General features: G+C 42.4%; 1 protein-coding gene and 1 long non-coding RNA gene across 3 annotated transcripts in view; one reads left to right on the top strand and one right to left on the bottom strand.

Annotated features, from left to right (window-relative positions):
* Positions 1 to 524: 524 nt before the first annotated feature.
* ZNF425 (zinc finger protein 425) lies at positions 525 to 14,400 on the top strand. 2 transcript variants are annotated; one of them, XM_046669547.1, is made up of 5 exons: positions 525 to 610; positions 4,184 to 4,310; positions 6,534 to 6,692; positions 8,958 to 10,929; positions 13,388 to 14,400. In XM_046669547.1, the coding sequence occupies exons 1-4, from the start codon at positions 593 to 595 to the stop codon at positions 10,910 to 10,912; spliced, it is 2,259 nt and encodes a 752-aa protein (XP_046525503.1). In that variant the 5' UTR covers positions 525 to 592; the 3' UTR covers positions 10,913 to 10,929; positions 13,388 to 14,400. The 2 variants fall into 2 exon arrangements, with proteins under 2 accessions (XP_046525503.1, XP_046525499.1); XM_046669543.1 differs by lacking the exon at positions 13,388 to 14,400 and having other exon boundaries at positions 8,958 to 12,401.
* The window catches only part of LOC124243683 (uncharacterized), a 13,563-nt gene continuing 2,171 nt past the window's right edge, over positions 6,375 to 17,766 (bottom strand). The window contains exons 2-3 of the long non-coding RNA XR_006889755.1: positions 8,836 to 8,971; positions 6,375 to 6,564 (exon numbers count right to left, since the gene is read on the bottom strand). This is a non-coding gene — a long non-coding RNA (uncharacterized LOC124243683). The remainder of the gene's footprint in view (positions 6,565 to 8,835; positions 8,972 to 17,766) is intronic.

Below are 17,766 nucleotides of genomic sequence, written 5' to 3'. Positions count from 1 at the left end.
TGGCCTGTGTCTCGGGTAGACCAGAAGCGCCTTGACCGATGAGGGACAGGACTTGGTGGATGATAACTGTTTTTGACAACGAGACAATCAAGTCTCACCTCCCTAGCTATTCCTGGGATCGCCTCACAGATGAAGCTAGTCGTTGACTGGGGTCACCGCTGGGGAGGAACCAAACCCCACACTCCCCCTCTCCTTCTCCATCTCAGTGAGGGCCGAGTTTCCTGTCCATCCACTTCCAGCTGACTCTCCGTTTCCCCTCTCCGTCTCCCTCCCTTGGAGAAAGGAGAGCGCGAGGATCCTCCCGCACCGGCCGCGGGGGCTCGGGCCCTCCCCGCCCCACAGCGCAGGCGGCTCCCGGGGGCGGTGCCCGCTCCTCCCGGCCGCAGGGGGCGCTGTGGGGGCGGAGCGGCCCCGGGCCCGGGCGGGCGGCGAGACCTAGCATGCGCCGCGCCCGGACAGGGCCTGTGGGCGGGGCGGGAGGCCGGGGCGGGGCGGGACGCCGTGCGGCGGGGGCGGGGCCGGAGGTAGCTGGGTGGTCAGTGCGCGGCGTCTCTTTTTCCTGAGTCGGGACGCTGCGGGACCACGAGGCGCCATGGGCGACCTGGCTCTGGTAAGAGGCGCTGTAGAGGCTGCGGGCCCTGCCGAGACTCATCCCTGTCGCGGTCTGGAGTTGCGTGCCGGTGCAGGGAGTGAGGCGGTGAGAGCCCGGGGGGACTGTCCGTGGCCGGGACTGAGTCCGAGCCCAGGCCCGGGCCGGGGCGGCGCGGTTTTGGTGCTCGAGTTGCTCTGCAGCCGGCCTGGGAGAAAGGTGCCGCGTGGCGAACTGCGCTCTCTCGGCCGCTGTCCCCGCGCCGTGTCGGCCCTCGGAACGTCGTGGTTTCTCCGGGGCCGCGCGCTGGGCTTGGCTGTGCTGTGGATGCAGCCCCAGAGACGCTCTTTATGAGCAGATGAGAAAAAGTTAGGGGAAGGCAGGCAAGAAACGAGAGGAACTGGAGACGGCACCCTCTGGGAAAGGACAGAAAATTTGAAACCAGTTGGGTGTTTATTCTAAGTCACATTTACCGCGAATACTCTAGTGTTGTTATGGAAAATTCGAATACTGGTTTTAGAGTTTGAAAGTCGTAGCCTGAGCTTAACCCAGGAAACTCTGCACATTCAGTTAAGTATACCTTGCCTAAATATGCAAGTTTTCCTTGTACCCCCACTGAGATTTCATATCTAACCATCTTACTAATGTAATGCATTTTCTTCCTTCTGCTTCTGACCCGCCGCCCCCAACATCCCTTGGCAGGTACCAATTTTGTTCAGATTTCTGCAAGCGGTGTCTTTTCAGCCAGATTTCATTTTTTTGCTCTTTTTATAAGTGCTCAGAAACCTCCTGGAATATCCACCTCTATTCTGTAAAAGTTGATGGTTTCTGGTAGTTCTTTGGCTGTAAGCTTGAGTCCAGAGAAAAAGCTTAAGTGATGACAGCTTCTTGGCTATTGTCTTATTTGGGATAGGCAAAGAGAAATCAGCATTTTCTGGTTGATTTTCCTTTTCTCCGGAGCGGTTTAGTGCTAATTGTCAGCATGCTCATACAAGAGTCTTGTAGGCGGAAATCACATGAGTGAGGTGCAAGAAAATGGCTGAGGAATTTCTTTGAAAGTCCACCTTCTAAAAACAACACTATGTTTGTTTTTTTCCGCTTTTTCTCCCCAAATCCCCCCAGTATGTAGTTGTATATTTTAATTGTGGGCCCTTCTAGTTGTGGCATGTGGGATGCTGCCTCAGCATGGCCTGATGAGCAGTGCCATGTCTGCGCCCAGAATCTGAACCCGAGAAACCCTGGGCCACTGAAGCGGAGCGCGAGAACTTAACCACTTGGACATGGGGCCTGCCCCAGCAACACCAAGTTTAAACGTGTTTGTTATAACATCTGATACTTCAGCTTGGGGGCCTGTAATAGCTTTGATGATGGGATTTTCTCTCTGCACCTTTTCTCTCCAAAATCCTGTCAAGTGGCCCTGGTTGTCAGGTCTCCCATATCCTTTATTGGGAGAATTTACTTTGTAGTATTTGTGACCAACATCTTTCATACACTTGGGAAGAGCCCTAGCTGTCTTGCAAGATGTCCAGCATTTTCATGGTAGACCCCCATGTACCTTTGTAGCACAGAATCTGACAGGAGTGAAATGGAGTTTTCTTTTTTTTTTTTAAAGATTTTATTTTTCCTTTTTCTCCCCAAAGTCCCCCAGTACATAGTTGTATATTTTCAGTTGTGGGTCCTTCTAGTTGTGGCATGTGGGATGCCACCTCAGCATGGCTTGATGAGCGGTGCCGTGACTGCGCCCAGGATCCGAACCGGCGAAACCCTGGGCCACCTAAGCAGACCACGTGAACTTAACCACTCAGCCACGGGGCCGGTGCTGAAATAGAGTTATCAAAAGTTAAATTATATATGTTGTCTTCATTCCCTGTTGTCACAGTGGATCTGTCCTTGGAACCTCCAGGAAGAGAATCCTAGTTAGTCCATACCAGAGAGTATAGATTAATAGTCTATGAGCCAATCATGGCTTGCCGACATGGCTCTTTTTTTTTTTTTAACATCTCTTATAAAATTGTGAATTTTAGTTGCCAAGATATAAAAATCAGGAGAGTTCATATAATATGTGAACATTTCCAGTTTTTCTTTAAAAACTGTCACATCCAACTGTAAAACGTTAAGCTATAGAACCTATAGAAGACGATATATGAGAAAATCTTTGGGATCTAGGGTTTGGTGAAAAGTTCTTAGATGTGGCACCAAAAGCACACTCTATAAAAGAAAAAATTGATAAATTGGATGTCATCAAAATTAAAAACTTGCTCTGTGAAGATGGTGAAAAGACAAGCTACCAACTAGGGGAAAATATTTGCAAACCACATACCTGACAAAGGAGCTATATCTAGAATATATAAAGAACTCTCCAGACTCAACAGTAAAAAAAAAATCCAATTAGAAAATAGGCAAAAGACATAAAGAGACATTTTACCAAAGAGGATATATGGCTGGGAGATAAGCACATGAAAAGATGCTCAACATTATTATTCATTAGGGATATGAAAACTAAAACCACAATGAGATAATTGTACATCTATTAGAACAGTTAAAATAAAAAAAGTGACATTACCAAATGCTAGTTATGCTAAGAAACTGGATCTCTCATACATTGCTTGGTAGGAATGGAAAAGAGTTCAGCTGCTCTGGAAAATAGTTTCTTAAAAAATTAAATATATACTTCCTATATATTGGGAAGTTGTACCAGCAGCAGTTGTAGTCCTGGGCATTTATCGTAGGAAAATTAAAATGTGGGTCCACCCAAAAACCTGTACATGATTGTTCATAGCAGCTTTTTTTCTAATAGCCAAAAACTAGAAACAGCCAAAATAGGTGAATGGTTAACCAACCAAACTGGTACATCCATGCCATTAAGTAGCACTCAGCAATAAATAGAAATGAAATCTTGATAAACACAACTTCAGTGGATCTCAAGAGGATTATGCTGACTGAAAAAAGTCAATCTCAAAGGTGATATACTGTATGACTTCATTTTTATAACATTCTTGAAATGACAAAGTTATAGAGATGAATAATAGATTAGTGGGTATGATTATAAAGGGGTAGTGTAAGGGAGATCTCTGGTGATGGAATAGTTTTGTTTCTTGGTTGGTGGTGGTTACATGAATCAGCACATGTGATGAAATCATATAGAATTATACACACTAGACCAATGTCAATTTCATCGTTTTGATCTTGTACTATAATAATGTGTGATGGGACCACTGGGGTAAACTGGGCGAAGGGTATCGGGAACCTATCTGTGCTATCTTTGCAACTTCCTATGAATCTATAATTATTTCAGAATAAAAAGTTTTTTAAAAAATGGGCATATCCAGCAAGAGTGGCCCAGTCTTTCTTACCAATAATTGTTGCTGCTAAGTAAAGGATGCCCCCTTTAGATGGTGCATCTGCTCAAAGGCCTGCTATTCATTTGTTCACTTTACTTGGTTCCAGTAGACATCTGTGACAGCTTTATTATGTTGTTCATGGCCCCATCCAGAGATAACTACTTGAATATCATTTCTTCCTGTCTCTTAAAGACATTGAAAAACGAAGTAGCCTTAAAGTGAAAACGTATGTATGTACTGTTTGTGATTCCAGGTAACCGTGATATTTGACGATGTGGCCTTATATTTTTCGGAAGAAGAGTGGGAGATCCTGGAGAAGTGGCAGAAGGAAATGTATCAGCAAGTGATGAAGACCAATTATGAGACCTTGAATTCCCTAGGTAAGTAGGGCTTCTAAGGAATCACTTTTTAGGAACCAACCTCATGCTAATAGGCTCTCCTCCCCTTTATCGGCTATTGGCTGGTTGAATGTGATACCATGCCCAGCTTACATTCAGAAAGAGAGAGACCAGCCAAGAGGCTTGGCATTGCTGGTAAGACTGGCAGCTGAACCAGGTGGGTAATAAAGACAGGGAGAGGTAGGTGGTCTCCAGATATGTTTGGAGGTAGCGTCACAGATTTTCCTGGTGGATTGGACATGGAGTCTAAGGGTGAAAGAAGAATCAACTCGTAGATTTTTGGCTTGAGTATCTTAATGGCAGCGGCTTTATTAACTGACATGAAGAAGGCTTGGGAGAGAGCAGGTTTTGGCCACATTGAGTTTGAGATGCTTATTAGACATTTGTATGCAATATAAAGTAGATAATTGGGTATGCAAGACTGGAATTCCAGTGAAGATCAGGACAGGATTCACAAATTTGGGAGTCAATATATAGACAGTATTGAAACCACAGGGCTAGGTGAGATCACCCAGGGAGAATATGTAGACAGGACAGAGGCCCAGGACACCTCAGCATTTAGAGGTGAAGCTAAGGACACTAAGGCCATTAGGGTAGGAGAAACTAGAGCACTGTCCTGCTCCAGTGTTGTGTTTTGCGTTATCACAATTAGCGTCCTTGGGCTTAGAAAATCCTGTCTGATTTTTTTCAAATTTTAAAAACTAAACAGTATTATTTGCAAATGATTTTCTTTACAGCACCAGATCCTAGCTTCAGAGATTAGCATTTAGCAGGTGTAAGCTCAGACCCAGGAATCTACATTTTAATAAGCACTTCAGGTGCTGATAATGCTGGTGGTACACACTTCACTTTGAGAAACACTGATGCGAGGGCTGAGCTGTGGGTGACACCACTGTAGTGTATCTGCTACATCTTCTGAAATCCCTCCACTGCGTTATAACAACCCATCTTCCCTCAGGCTTATGTTCTTAGGCACATCTCTCTCTACCTCTTTATCACTGTCATTTAACAACCTCCCAGTTCCTTCACTGTGTTGATCAAGAATGTCAGCACTTCAGTAGTTAGTTTCCTTGGATGTATGGAGTCTAATCAGAAAAGTTTAATGATCAGGGTTCCCTCCTTGACCCCCTGTGATTTTACTTTTTATTCTGCTCACATTATTCTCATAATGATCAGTTTTGAATACTTTCTGCCTGGATCTGTCAGCCTTTTAAAAATCCTCATCATCCTTAACTTCTCTGTTTCCTTTAAATTTGTGAAGTATTGCAGAGAACATTTAAGTTAAACAGTCTGATTAGTCTGTATTTTATTGTCATTCATGTAATTTCAAGGTTTCCTTTCTTTTAAATTTTTTTTTATTAAGGTCACATTGGTTTATAACATCATGTAAATTTCAAGTGTACATCATTATATTTCAGATTCTGTATAGACTGCATCGTGTTCACCACCAGAAGTCTAGTTGCTATCCATCACTATACAAATGTCCCCTTCACCCCTTTTGCCCTTCCCCACCCCATTCCCCTCTGGGAACCATCAGTCTGGTCTCTATGTCTATCTATTAGTTTATCTTCCACATATTAGTGAAATCATATGGTATTTGACTTTCTCTGTTTGACTTACTTGGCTTAGTATAATATCCTCAAGGTCCATCAATGTTGTTGCAAATGGCAAGATTCGTCCTTTTATATGGCTGAATAGTATTCCATTGTGTATGTATACCACATCTTCTTTATCCATTCATCCATCAGTGGACACTTAGGTTGCTTGCAAGTCATGGCTATTGTGAATAATGCCTCAATAAACATACGGGTGCATATATCTTTTCGAATTAGTATTTCCATGTTCTTTGGATAAATATCCAGAAGTGGAATAGCTGGATCATGTGGTATTTCTATTTTTAATTTTTTGAGGTATCTCCTTACTGTTTTACATAGTAGCTGCACCAATTTACATTCCCACCAGCAGTGTACAAGGGTGCCCTTTTCTCCATATCCTCTCCAACGCTTATTTCTTGTCTTTTTAATAACAGCCATTCTGATGGGTGTGAGGTGATATCTTACTGTAGTTTTGATTTGCATTTAAAGGTTTCCTTTTTTTTTAACCTGATTTTGATGTCATGTCTCCAGGAATCAGTCAGCTGTGAAAATTGTTTTTAGCCAAGTACTCAGGAACTCCATACTGAGTCTTTGTGGACTCTCTTTGCAGGCTGGGTTTTTTCCAAGCCAGATCTGATCACCTGGATGGAGCAAGGGAGAATGCTATTCACCAGAGACCAGGGACACTTAGAGAAAACAAGAATAACACTTAGCCCTTCTGCTGATGAGCAGTTGGACTTGAAGAATACTGGAACGTTGCCACGTGTTGGTGAGTACGACGGGTTTAGGATCATGACTCTTTTCATTTTCCTAGCTTTGTTTCCTGACTCTTTCTAGATAGTTAGCAGGATGTAATGAATGAAAAACATTGTTTTGATGGAGAATGTTATGTTTTTTTACTCAAGTGGGTAGCAAATATAAGAATCTATTATTTTTATAAAGAGGAAAGTTGTGTATATGTCAATAAAAAAAAAGTACAACCCAGAAGAAGATGAGAATCTCCTGTAAGAGAGCAAGTAAAGGATCCACTTGTCAAGTCCTGAGGAGAAACCACTTTCCCCGTGAAATCATCATGTCTGTTTGAGTACAATATAGAGGAATGGAAAACCTTCGATGTTGTACAATATTTTTTTATTGTGCAGATTTTTAGATCTTGGGATTTTTTTTTATTCCTTTTGAAGGAATACTTTTTAAATTCGTTGTATCCTAAGGAAAATATTTGAAACATCTTAACATTTTAAATATTTGAGGGAATATGTCATTTTTTAGAGTATGTTAATGCTTTACTAAATGGAGATCTCCTAAGTCCCTGTGAGTCAAATGACTCCCCTGAAGAAGAGGGGATTTGAAACCAGGGCATGTGTGGGTAGCTCCCTCAAGAGGATAAAAGAATTCCCAAGGGCTTTATTTCATTGCCACTTTCTATTCATTCATTCATCTAACCAGGATTGAGTCCCTACCATGTTCATAGCACTGTGGGCTATGTTAGGTATTACTTAGACTGGAGGGATATATGTATATATATAGGTATACATATAAACAGTCATTCCACTCGAGGAGTTTATTGTCTCACTGACCTACTGACATGGCAGTTAAGTTAGTCCGTTATATTGAACTACTGGATTAGTCAGCTATAAAATAAGATGGCATACAATTGAATAAAATAATAAGTGGCACTGGTAGTAAGTGCTGTAGGGGTTTAGAGAAGAAAGAGCAGAGGAGAGAGAGCAACATCCCAGCAGGACTTCTAAAGGAACTAGGATTTAAATAGCGAAGAATGGGCAGATTTGGTTAGGCAAAGATTCACTAGGGGTTTTACGTGAGCTGAAGCTCAGAGCTGGGCACAAGTCTGTCATATGTAGAAAGTGGAAGACACTGCATGTGGTTCTTGGGACACAGTGGGAGATGGGGGGGGTCATTAATTAGTATCAGATTATCTGAGGCCAGGGATGCCAAGGTGAAAGTTTGAGTTCATCCTATAGAAAGGGAGGAGCTGGAAAGGTTTTTGAGTACCAAAGAATGAACAACTTTGATGGCTATCCCTAAAAACAGATGTTCCCTTTGTACCAGGGGGTATGCACCCAATAATCACACCTGCTCCTCTGCTTGAGGTAAATAGTAAGTGATGAGAAATAGGAATTAAGGAGCCAGGTAAGTGTGCTCTTGTCATGATCCAGGCAAAAGCTGTGGAATGCTAACTCACTAAATGATGTCATCCAGTTGGAAGCATAACCTGTGTTGTTGTTAAGATGACCACACAGCTTCTCCAAGGGCACTTCCATCCTTCCTCATAGGTGAGGTTTCTCTTGTGTTGAGAGATTAAAATAAAGAGAGCCCTGTGACTCAGTTCAATTGGATGTGGGGGAGAAAGCTGTTCTGAAATACAGTGCTCAGGTAAGCATCTGAAATTGTCCTCTCCAGATGTACTGGGTGAGAATACGGGGCTGGCTCAGCTCCCTGTTTCCTGTCATCATGGCTTTTACTTTGGGAACAGCAGTGACTGATTATATCAATATCTTTCTTATAATTTGGAGTTCTTTAGAAAAGGGAATTATTTATACAGTGCTCTTTGTGAATTCAGTAAATTGACATTTTGACATTCCTGAGAAAGATACTTCCTATTAGCATTTCTTCCAGAAAACTTTTCCTGAAATCTATGGTAGAAGGGGGTAAGAATATGAGCCAAAGCCTTCCTACTTAAATATTGTGCTATTTATTTCACAGATTTAAGGAAATATAATGGAACAGTCAAATTCTCAGAGTAACTCTTATTTTCGTCCAAGTTCTGCTCACCCTCTTAGGGTCATCCATAGGTTCGCAAGATGTATTTGCCTGCCATTTTTTTCATGCTAAGCCATTTCCTCACACGTGAAAGGACTTGCATATCAAAGTTAAACTTAAATATAATTTACCTGTGGCAGGCAGATTCACAGAGTCATCAAGATCATTCTTAGTGACATGAAGGTGGTCCTTGAACCCCACCATGGTGCAGACGCATCACTGATGAAGTTGGGCCCTCTTTTTTTCTCTCCAGGTGACCAAGGAACTCTGAAGGCAGAAGAGGAGGAATGCCATTTAAATGGTCTCCAAAAGCAGGGGTCATGTGCTACCTTATCAGGGGAGGAAAGAAAGATTTTATCAAATCAAAGACTCGCCTTGCAACATCCAAGTCTCCCAGAAACAGAGATTGTAAATAAAAACCTCGTCGTCACAGCATCTAATCAGGATAAGAATGATCCGTGGTATAAGCCGATGGGTACCCCAGGTCACCTGGAACTTCCACCAGGGCCAAGACTTTACTCCTGCTTTGTCTGTAGGAAGGTCTTCCATGTAAAGAGAGACTTGGTAAAGCACAAAAGGAACCACTCCAACAGCCAGCCCTGTAAATATCCAAAGTACAAAAACCAATCCCGAGGGCACTCTGGACTCAGGTGGACCCGGACAATCCTGTGTAAGAGGAAGCGTTTCCAGTGCACTAAGTGTGAGAAGAGCTACTCTTTCAAGTGCAGCCTGCTCATCCACCAGGTTGTTCACACGGGGCAGAGGCCCTTCCAGTGCTCTGAATGTGACAAGACCTTCCAGTATAAAGCCACTTTGAAGAAGCATCTCTGTTTGCACAAAGGGGAGAGGCCGTTTTCCTGCAAGGAGTGTGGCAGGGGTTTCATCCAGCAGTACAAGCTGACCGAGCACCTCAGGGTGCACACTGGGGAGAAGCCTTTCCAGTGTCCAGAGTGCGACAGAAGCTTCCGCCTGCAGAGAAGTCTGAAGGCCCATCTTTGTCAGCACAGTGGGAAGAAGCCCTTCCATTGTCCAGAGTGTGGCAGGAGCTTTTCCCGGAAGACCGCCCTGCAGGTCCACCAGAGAATACACAGTGGAGAGAAGCCATTTTCTTGTGATGAATGTGGCAGGAAATTTACCCGCAAGACTAAGCTCACTGAGCATATCAGAGTTCACACGGGAGAGAAGCCCTTCCAGTGTCCTGAGTGTGATAAAAATTTCCGCCTAAAGAAAAGCCTAAAAGCCCATCTGTTTCAGCACAGCGGGAAGAAGCCCTTCCAGTGTCCAGAGTGTGACAAGAGCTTCTCTTGGAAGAACGCCATGAAGGCCCACCAGCGTTTACATAACGAGGAGAAGCCGTTCGCCTGTGCGGAGTGCGGCAAGAGGTTTACCCAGCCCTCTAAGCTCGCTCGCCATGGCAGAGTCCACAGCAGGCAAAAGGAATTCTCCTGTGGCCAGTGCGAAAAGACCTTTCCTCGGCAGTCGAGGCTCACGGAGCATCTCAGGGTCCACACCAAAGAAAGGCCGTTCTCCTGTGCGGAGTGCGGCCGGAGCTTCAGCCGACACTCGCATCTCACTGAGCACATGAGACTTCACGGTGAGGAGGAGCCTTTCCAGTGTCCTGAGTGTGACAAGAGCTTCTTCTGGAAGGCCTCCATGAAGTTGCATCAGCGGACACACAGGGGCGAGAAGCCCTTCGAGTGTAGTGAGTGCAGTAAGACCTACACTCATCAGTCTCAGCTCACTGAACACATGAGGATCCACAGTGGAGAGAAACCCTTCCAGTGCCCCGAGTGCAGTAAGAGTTTCCGTCTCAAAGGAAACCTGAAAAGCCACCTGCTCCAGCACAGCGGCAAAAAGCCGTTCTCTTGTGTTTGGTGTGGCAAAAGTTTCACTCAGCAGTACAGGCTCACAGAACACATTCGAGTTCACAGTGGTGAGAAGCCCTTCCAATGTCCGGAGTGTGACAAGAGCTACTGCATAAGGGGGAGTTTGAAGGCCCACTTGCATACGCACAGTGGAGACAAGCCCTTCAGGTGTCCTGAGTGTGGCAAAGGCTTCCTCCAGAAGAGAAGCTTGAAGACCCACCTGCACCATCACCGAGAGGAGAGGCCTTTCTCCTGCGATGAGTGTGGAAGGAGCTTTACATACCTGGGGGCACTCAACACCCACATTGCAGTACATGCCAGGGAAAAGCCCTTCAGTCTCTAGGTGAAGCCACACACAAAGTAAGCAGTGACAGCTTTTAGGTGGAGCCAGCAGCCCTGTCGGCTCTGGCTGAGGCAGGATAAAGAACTTCACAGAACACTGGCTTCAGACACTGGCCACATGCATAGCAGGCAGGGTGTGATGGCTCCTTAACAAAGGTTCCAAACAATCCAGGCATAAGATAGTCAAAGGGGCATCTCCCCTCTGTAGTCCTCATGGGCAAGGCCGGTCAATCGTGGAAGAACATTGTTTTGTTCTGTGATTTCATCAGTTTTTGACTGTCATCCAAGAGTGGGATAATCCCTTCATTAAATTCTGAAACCACAGGCTGATTGAAGAAATGTTTCTCCCCAAAACACCTCAGTCTGCTTTCCATTACCAGGCCTCCTTATTTGAATTTGTATTTTCTCTCAAATGGTGAGAGGGCATCTCTGTTTGGAGGACTTTCTCCATATTGCAAAAAATTAATGTCGTCTGCCATCTTATTTGGTAAAATGGTGGCCCCATATTAGTGTTATTTCCTTCTGGGTTAATTTCAGTCACCAAAAAATTCAGGATTGTGAGTAGCAAGCAATGTTATTTATCTGAGTTCTCTGCTTTTTCAACAGTGTGTCAATTTTCAAATATAGTTGCCTTAACATTAGCGTCTCTGAGGTAAATACCAAAGGAAAAACAACTGTCCTTGACATCACTCCATTTTTTGCTCTATGGCCTAATCTTTCATTATAAGGTAATTTTCCAGCCCATTATAGCAAACCTTCATCTGTCTCTTGGACTGTAATCTCTAACATTATTCCTACAAAAACCTAAAGGTTTCCTTCCTTATTGAATCTTTGAAGGCTATGTAAATTTTTTGTCTTTGTAGCACAACATGTGATCCCAGATTACCTGAATCAGAATCAGCTAGGATGAAGGGCGCTCCATCAATCACAGTGTCTATACAAAAAGGAGAGGTGCCACCTCTGGTTGGTACAGTCCTGTGGGTGTAGGCCTCTTGCTGAGTTGATGGTGCCCTTGTGCAAAGAAAAGGACACTTTCCTGTGGCCTGTGCCAGGCACGTTGGGCTGGATATCAGTGTTGGCTGGCCTCTTACCAGTGTACCTCAGGACAACTCTGTGCCTTTGCCTGGGATTCATCTTAAAAATGCAGACCCTTGGGACCCTCCCCAGATGTACTGAGAGACAATCTTCCTTGGTGATCTCGTGCCAACTGAAGTTTCAGAACAGGGTCTAGTGAGTGGAGAGACGAGGAAGGAAAACCATGTTTGGAAGGCATTCTAGCCATCGTGCTGTGAGATTCAGGTTAGAACTCTTCCTTCAGCCTTTTCCTCCTCCCTGTTGTAAGAAAGCTTCTTGTGATAAACTTTCTTACATTATGGGTGTATTAGTCTGCCCGGGCTGCCATAACAAAATGCCGCAGACCAGATGGCTTAAACCACAGAAGTTTATTTTCTTACAGTTCTAGGGGCTGGAAGTCCAAGATCAAGGTGGCAGCAGGTTGGTGTCTGGTGAGGGCTCTTCCTGGCTTGCAGGTGTCATTTTCTCTGTCGTCACATGGCCTTTTCTCTGTGCGCAGGGTGGTGATCTCTGGTGTTTCTTCCTCTTAGAAGGACATTGGTCCTATTGGATTAGGACCTCAACCCTCATGACCTCATTTAACTTTAATTAATATTGGAGAACCCAGTTGTGTGCATTAGACCTGAGCAAAGTGAAGGAGGAGGCAGAGAGACTAGGAGTGCTGTGCTAATGGAGCCTCCCCTAAATGGAAAGAAGTATCAAGAATGGGGAAGCAGCATGCTCCTGCCCTGAAACCAACAGTAAGCTGTATCTATCTGTCCGTCTGTCTGTTTTGCTCTCCTGAGCCACAGCTTGTGAGGCAATTTCTTCTCTTATCTCTTACAGGTTAATGACGTTCAAATGTATAAATCCATATCAGTATTTCCAACTTCCTCCTGAGTACTGCTGACTTCCACAAGCATCTCCAACACAAAATGCCCAAAATAAGACCCCTCAACCACACGGACCCCCACTCTACATGTCTTTTCTTTACATTCTCCTCTATTGCCCACCTTTAAAGTTGCAACCAATCTCCAAAGCTGGAACTCTGATAATGGTCCTAGATTTTTCTACACCCAATCTATCTCCTAAATTTCTCTCAAATAAAAGCCCTTCTCTATCTCTGCTGCCACCAGCTTGATTTAAGCCAACTTTTTAATTTTTTTAGTGTTTTTCTTAACAGATTTCCCTGCTTTTTCCTGCAATGCATTCATCATCTTTGTGACAGATTGGTTTTTCTAAAGTGCAACTCTAATGCTGTTCTCAAAAATATTTTTTAGAAGTTCCCAATTTCATAAATACAAACTCCTTAACGTGATGTAAAAGAACCTCTGAGTGGCCCAGACCTGCCTTTCCAGCTTAATCTTGTTACGTGTTCACAATATGCACTTCACTCATATCAAACGACTTTTATGTTTTCCAGATGCATCATATCCTCCTGTCTGCTGCCCCTCTGTCTGAAATGCCTTTCTCCCCTCATCTTCCTAACTCCTTCACATTCCATGACGCAGGCTCGACACCGGGAACGTTCAGGTGTGTGCTCATCTGTCATAGCATCCTCTAAAAACCTCTCTCTGATAGCACTCTTCACATTCAACTGTAACCTGCCTGCCTCCCCTACCTGCCCCTTGGAGATTTGATCTTGTTTTTGCATTTTCTCCCTCCAAACCAGACCATTCTCTGGTTTAATACCTGGATCTGTGATATACCCATAACATTGTGAGGAGGGAAGCACTGAATCACTGACAATAGGACTTGATTATGGACTTGAGGGTCCCAGGGAACCAGGGAGAGGCAAGTGCAAAACAGCTAGACAGGACCAGCTGAATGTGTGCACATTCTCACACGTACATGGAGGCCCTACTCCCCGGCCCCTCCATTCCAAAAGATTCTGTAAACCATAATTTCAAAACCCATGATGAGATCTAAGTCTAAGCAGGCCAACAAAACAAAATCAGAAGATGATTTCACTCCAGATAAAGTTAAAATAATAGATCAAAAATGTCTTAAAATCAGTATTTTTGATTCACCAAAATATAAATGAGTTATAACATTTTAAAACATTAGGAAATAATAACAAGCGGAAGTGGTATACAAACAGGTGGATATGAAGAAGAACCTTGGAAATGAGAAAGTAAAGTTACTGAACTAAAATCCTTAATAGATGGAATAAGCTTTAGGAATTTACCCAGAATGAAGTGGAGAGATAAATATAAATGCCAAAAGTATGAAAGCAGTGAAGATACATAGAGAATTGACTGAGAGCTTTCAATATATAACAATTCCAGAATAGAAAGAAAGGGAATGGCTGAGTAACAACCCTTCAAAAGGGCTGAGAGGGGCTGGCCCTGTGGCCAAGTGGTTAAGTTCACGCACTCCGCTTCGGGCCCAGGGTTTTGCTGGTTTGGATCCTGGGTGCCCACATGGCACCGCTCATCAAGCCATGCTGAGGCAGTGTCCCACATGCCACAACTAGAAGGACCAACAACTAAAATATACACCTATGTACTGGGGGGTTTTGGGGAGAAAAAGCAGAAGATTGGCAACAGTTGTTAGCTCAGGTGCCAATCTTTAAAAAAAGAGAAAAAGAAAAAGAAAATGGCTGAGAGGTTCCCAAAGTTCTCAGATGAAAAGTGCACTTCTTTACTGAGCAGGATGGTAAAAATTACACCTAGCAATGACAGTGAAACTAGCATCAAGAATAAGGAGAAAAACTCAAAGGAGGGCATGAAGAATTTTGAGGGATGATGAGTATGTTTATTATCTTGATTTTGAGGATGGTTTCATGAATGTACACTGTCGGGGAAGTGGGAAAATTCCCCTCTCCCTTCTCCTGAAGGTTCTTATGGCTGGTCAAATAATTAAAAAGGCAGGTTAGCAGGAGAAAATCAAAGTTTAATAGCATGTATACATGGGAGAAACTCAGGAGAAACTGAGTAACTCAGCCAACTGGCCGAGGCTGCCTGTTTACAGATCTTTAGCTACAGACAAGGAGGACATTTGGGGTAGTGATTTCTGGCTTTAAAGGGGAGGAAGGCAACCCACATGGAAATGGAAAGGCAAATGTTTGGTAAATAGAACTTTGATAAGAGTGGGCTTAGCAAGGATCCTCCCAGTCTACTGATACCCAGAGTTATCTATGGTGAGGGCCTGTCCTGGGGACAGCCCTTTATTTTAAATTTGTTTTAGGCAGTTGGGGGGAAAGGTCGAATGTTCTTCTTCCTCAGTCTGAGCTTTTATTGTCTTCAGCTTGAAATAATCCACATACCAGAGTAGCGCATCTTGGGGCGGCTTGCTCTGAACCCCATCAACACAAATGTCAAAACATCAAATTATAAATTTTAAATGTATACAGTTTATGGTATGTCAATTATACCTCAATAAAGCTGTTAAAAAATCAAGAGCAATCACTACTATAATGTTAATATAACATAATATATACTATAGTGTTAATATAACAGTTTCTAAAACAGCTGAAGAAAAAAGAAGGAATATAGAAAACTACCGGTCCCACTGAAGGCAGGAAAAGAAGAAAAAGAGTCATTTCCAGGGTGGTAAAAACAACAAAGTAAAACAATGAATTAAGTACACTTATCAAAAGACAGTTTCAGATATTTTAAAAATTCATACTATATGCAGTTTATAAGAGACGGCTACTAACAATAAAGAATGAAAATAAAATGATGGAAAGAGATTGATCAAATGAAGGCTAATGAGACAAACTTTACATGAGAACAAGTAAGAATTTATGGCAAAATCCATAAAAATGATCCACTAAGAAAATTTCAGAATCATGAACATGTAAACACTTAAAAATATGTACTTCTAATATGAAAAGCAAAAGTTAAAATGACCAAAATGAATATAGTTTTAGTTGGATAGTCAACATACCTCTTTCATAAGTGTATGCATCAAGCAGACAATAATAAGCATTAATAATCTTCTGAGATAAACAGCAAAAAATTTGCAAGTTTTACCCAATAGAAAGCCCAGTATAGGAAATAACACTGGTTTTAAACACATATAGAGCACTTAAAAAAATTACGTGATAGGTCACAATGAAGTCTCAACAAATTTTTAATCCATTTCATCATGATCAAATTCCTCCTACCATCATGTGTTAACTTAGAAATAAACAAGAAAATAAAACTTTAAACTACAAACAAAACTTCCTAAGCTTGGAAACTTTAAAAATATACTCCTAAGGAACTCATAGGTTAAAGAGGAAATCACAATGCAATTTTGGGGCTGAACAACACTGAAAGTTCTATTTATCAAATTTGTGAGATGACGTTAGAATGACACTTAGTGGTAAATCATATCTATGCGTATACACATATATATTTAAAAATATATAGTGAAAAAATTAGTTTCATAGTCAACTCAAAAAGCTAGGACAAAGGAGTTTTTCATTGAACTCATCCTCTAGACAGAGCTCGCTAACCCCTTCTCTCACGCTTCCATAGCACTTTGTACTTTCCTCTGTAATAGTAGTTACTGAATATTATTTTGACATTTTTTTTACAAGCCTGTGTCCCTCCCCACGAGACAGCAAATACTGAGTGGAGACTTGATTAATTTATTTAAATTTATCTTTCACTATTCAAAAGGTGGAAAGAACGCTCACTGGTGTGCCCTCAGCTCAGCTTGAGTAACAAGGCATCAGCCATGCTGATGGAGCCCTTGTCTATCTGGCCCTGGTTTCAATCATGCCTCCCCTACCCCAGTTCCCAGTGATAACCACTAGCGCCAATTGGGTGTTGATTCTCGTACATGTCATCATACTTTTCCTACATACGTGTTAGTCCTAAATAATATGCAGTGCTATTTTATATGTTCTAAAGTTTCTATAAATGGTACCATACTGTATACAATCTGCAACATGCTTTTTCACTCAACAGAATGTTAATGCTAGTCATTCATGCTCATTTTAGCTATAATTCATTAGTTTTTGCTGCTAGTTTTCAATGTATGGAGGAAAAACCCGCAGACATTTAAATTACTTTCCTATTTTTACTGTTAAAACAATGCTGCTACATTCTTGAATGTCTGTGTAAATATGCAAAAATGCAAAAATAGCTCCAAGGTAAGAATTGCTGGATAAGGTATGCATGTCTTCCTAAGCAGATATTGCATTTCCCTGACCAGCAATGAGATGGAACATTTTTGTATTTATCGCCTATTCATTTTTTCCCCCTTTCTGTGAATTCACTGTTCATAATTTGCACATTTTTGTCTTACGCAGTCTGCTTTTTACAAGTCGTTTATATTCTCTGGATGCAATTCCTTGTTATAAATATATTTTCCCAATCTGTGACCTACCTTTGGCTATTCTATCATGTTTTTTGATGGAAAATGTGTATTTGATGGGAAAAAAAAGTTTTAAATCTTAATCTAATTTAATTTATTGGTCTGTCCTTTGCACTTTGTACTTTTCGTATCTTAAGACTATGTGTGTTAAAGTGTTGGGGTTGTGGCAGAATTCACCCCCACTCCTCGCTTTTCCCTAAGGTTCGTATGGCTGGTCAAATATTTAAAGAGGCAGGTTAGCAGGAGAAAATCAAACAAATAAACCCAGAAGAAACTGAGTAACACAGCCAAGTGGCTGAGGTTGCCTGTTTAAATGGCTTCAGCTACAGACAAAGATGACATTGGGGGTAGTGTTTTGGGATTTCAGGGGAGAAGACAATTTACATAGAGGTGGAATGCAAATGTTTGTTAAACAGGTTTTGCTGGGCCCAAAAAATGGGTTTGTTGGTGTCCTTTTGTCACGCCTATTTTACATCATACTATAGCTATCAT

The sequence above is a fragment of the Equus quagga genome, chromosome 8 (genome assembly GCF_021613505.1).
Source record: "Equus quagga isolate Etosha38 chromosome 8, UCLA_HA_Equagga_1.0, whole genome shotgun sequence".
Classification (NCBI taxonomy): Eukaryota; Metazoa; Chordata; class Mammalia; order Perissodactyla; family Equidae; genus Equus; species Equus quagga.
Note: the sequence above shows the minus strand (reverse complement) of the source record. Positions and strands in the feature narration are given on the sequence as shown.

Coding starts and splice junctions, on each gene's coding strand:
- ZNF425 (XM_046669547.1), top strand. Junction 4,311..6,533: donor TGAGACCTTGAATTCCCTAG/GTAAGTAGGGCT, acceptor CTCTCTTTGCAG/GCTGGGTTTTTTCCAAGCCA. Junction 6,693..8,957: donor TGGAACGTTGCCACGTGTTG/GTGAGTACGACG, acceptor TTTTCTCTCCAG/GTGACCAAGGAACTCTGAAG.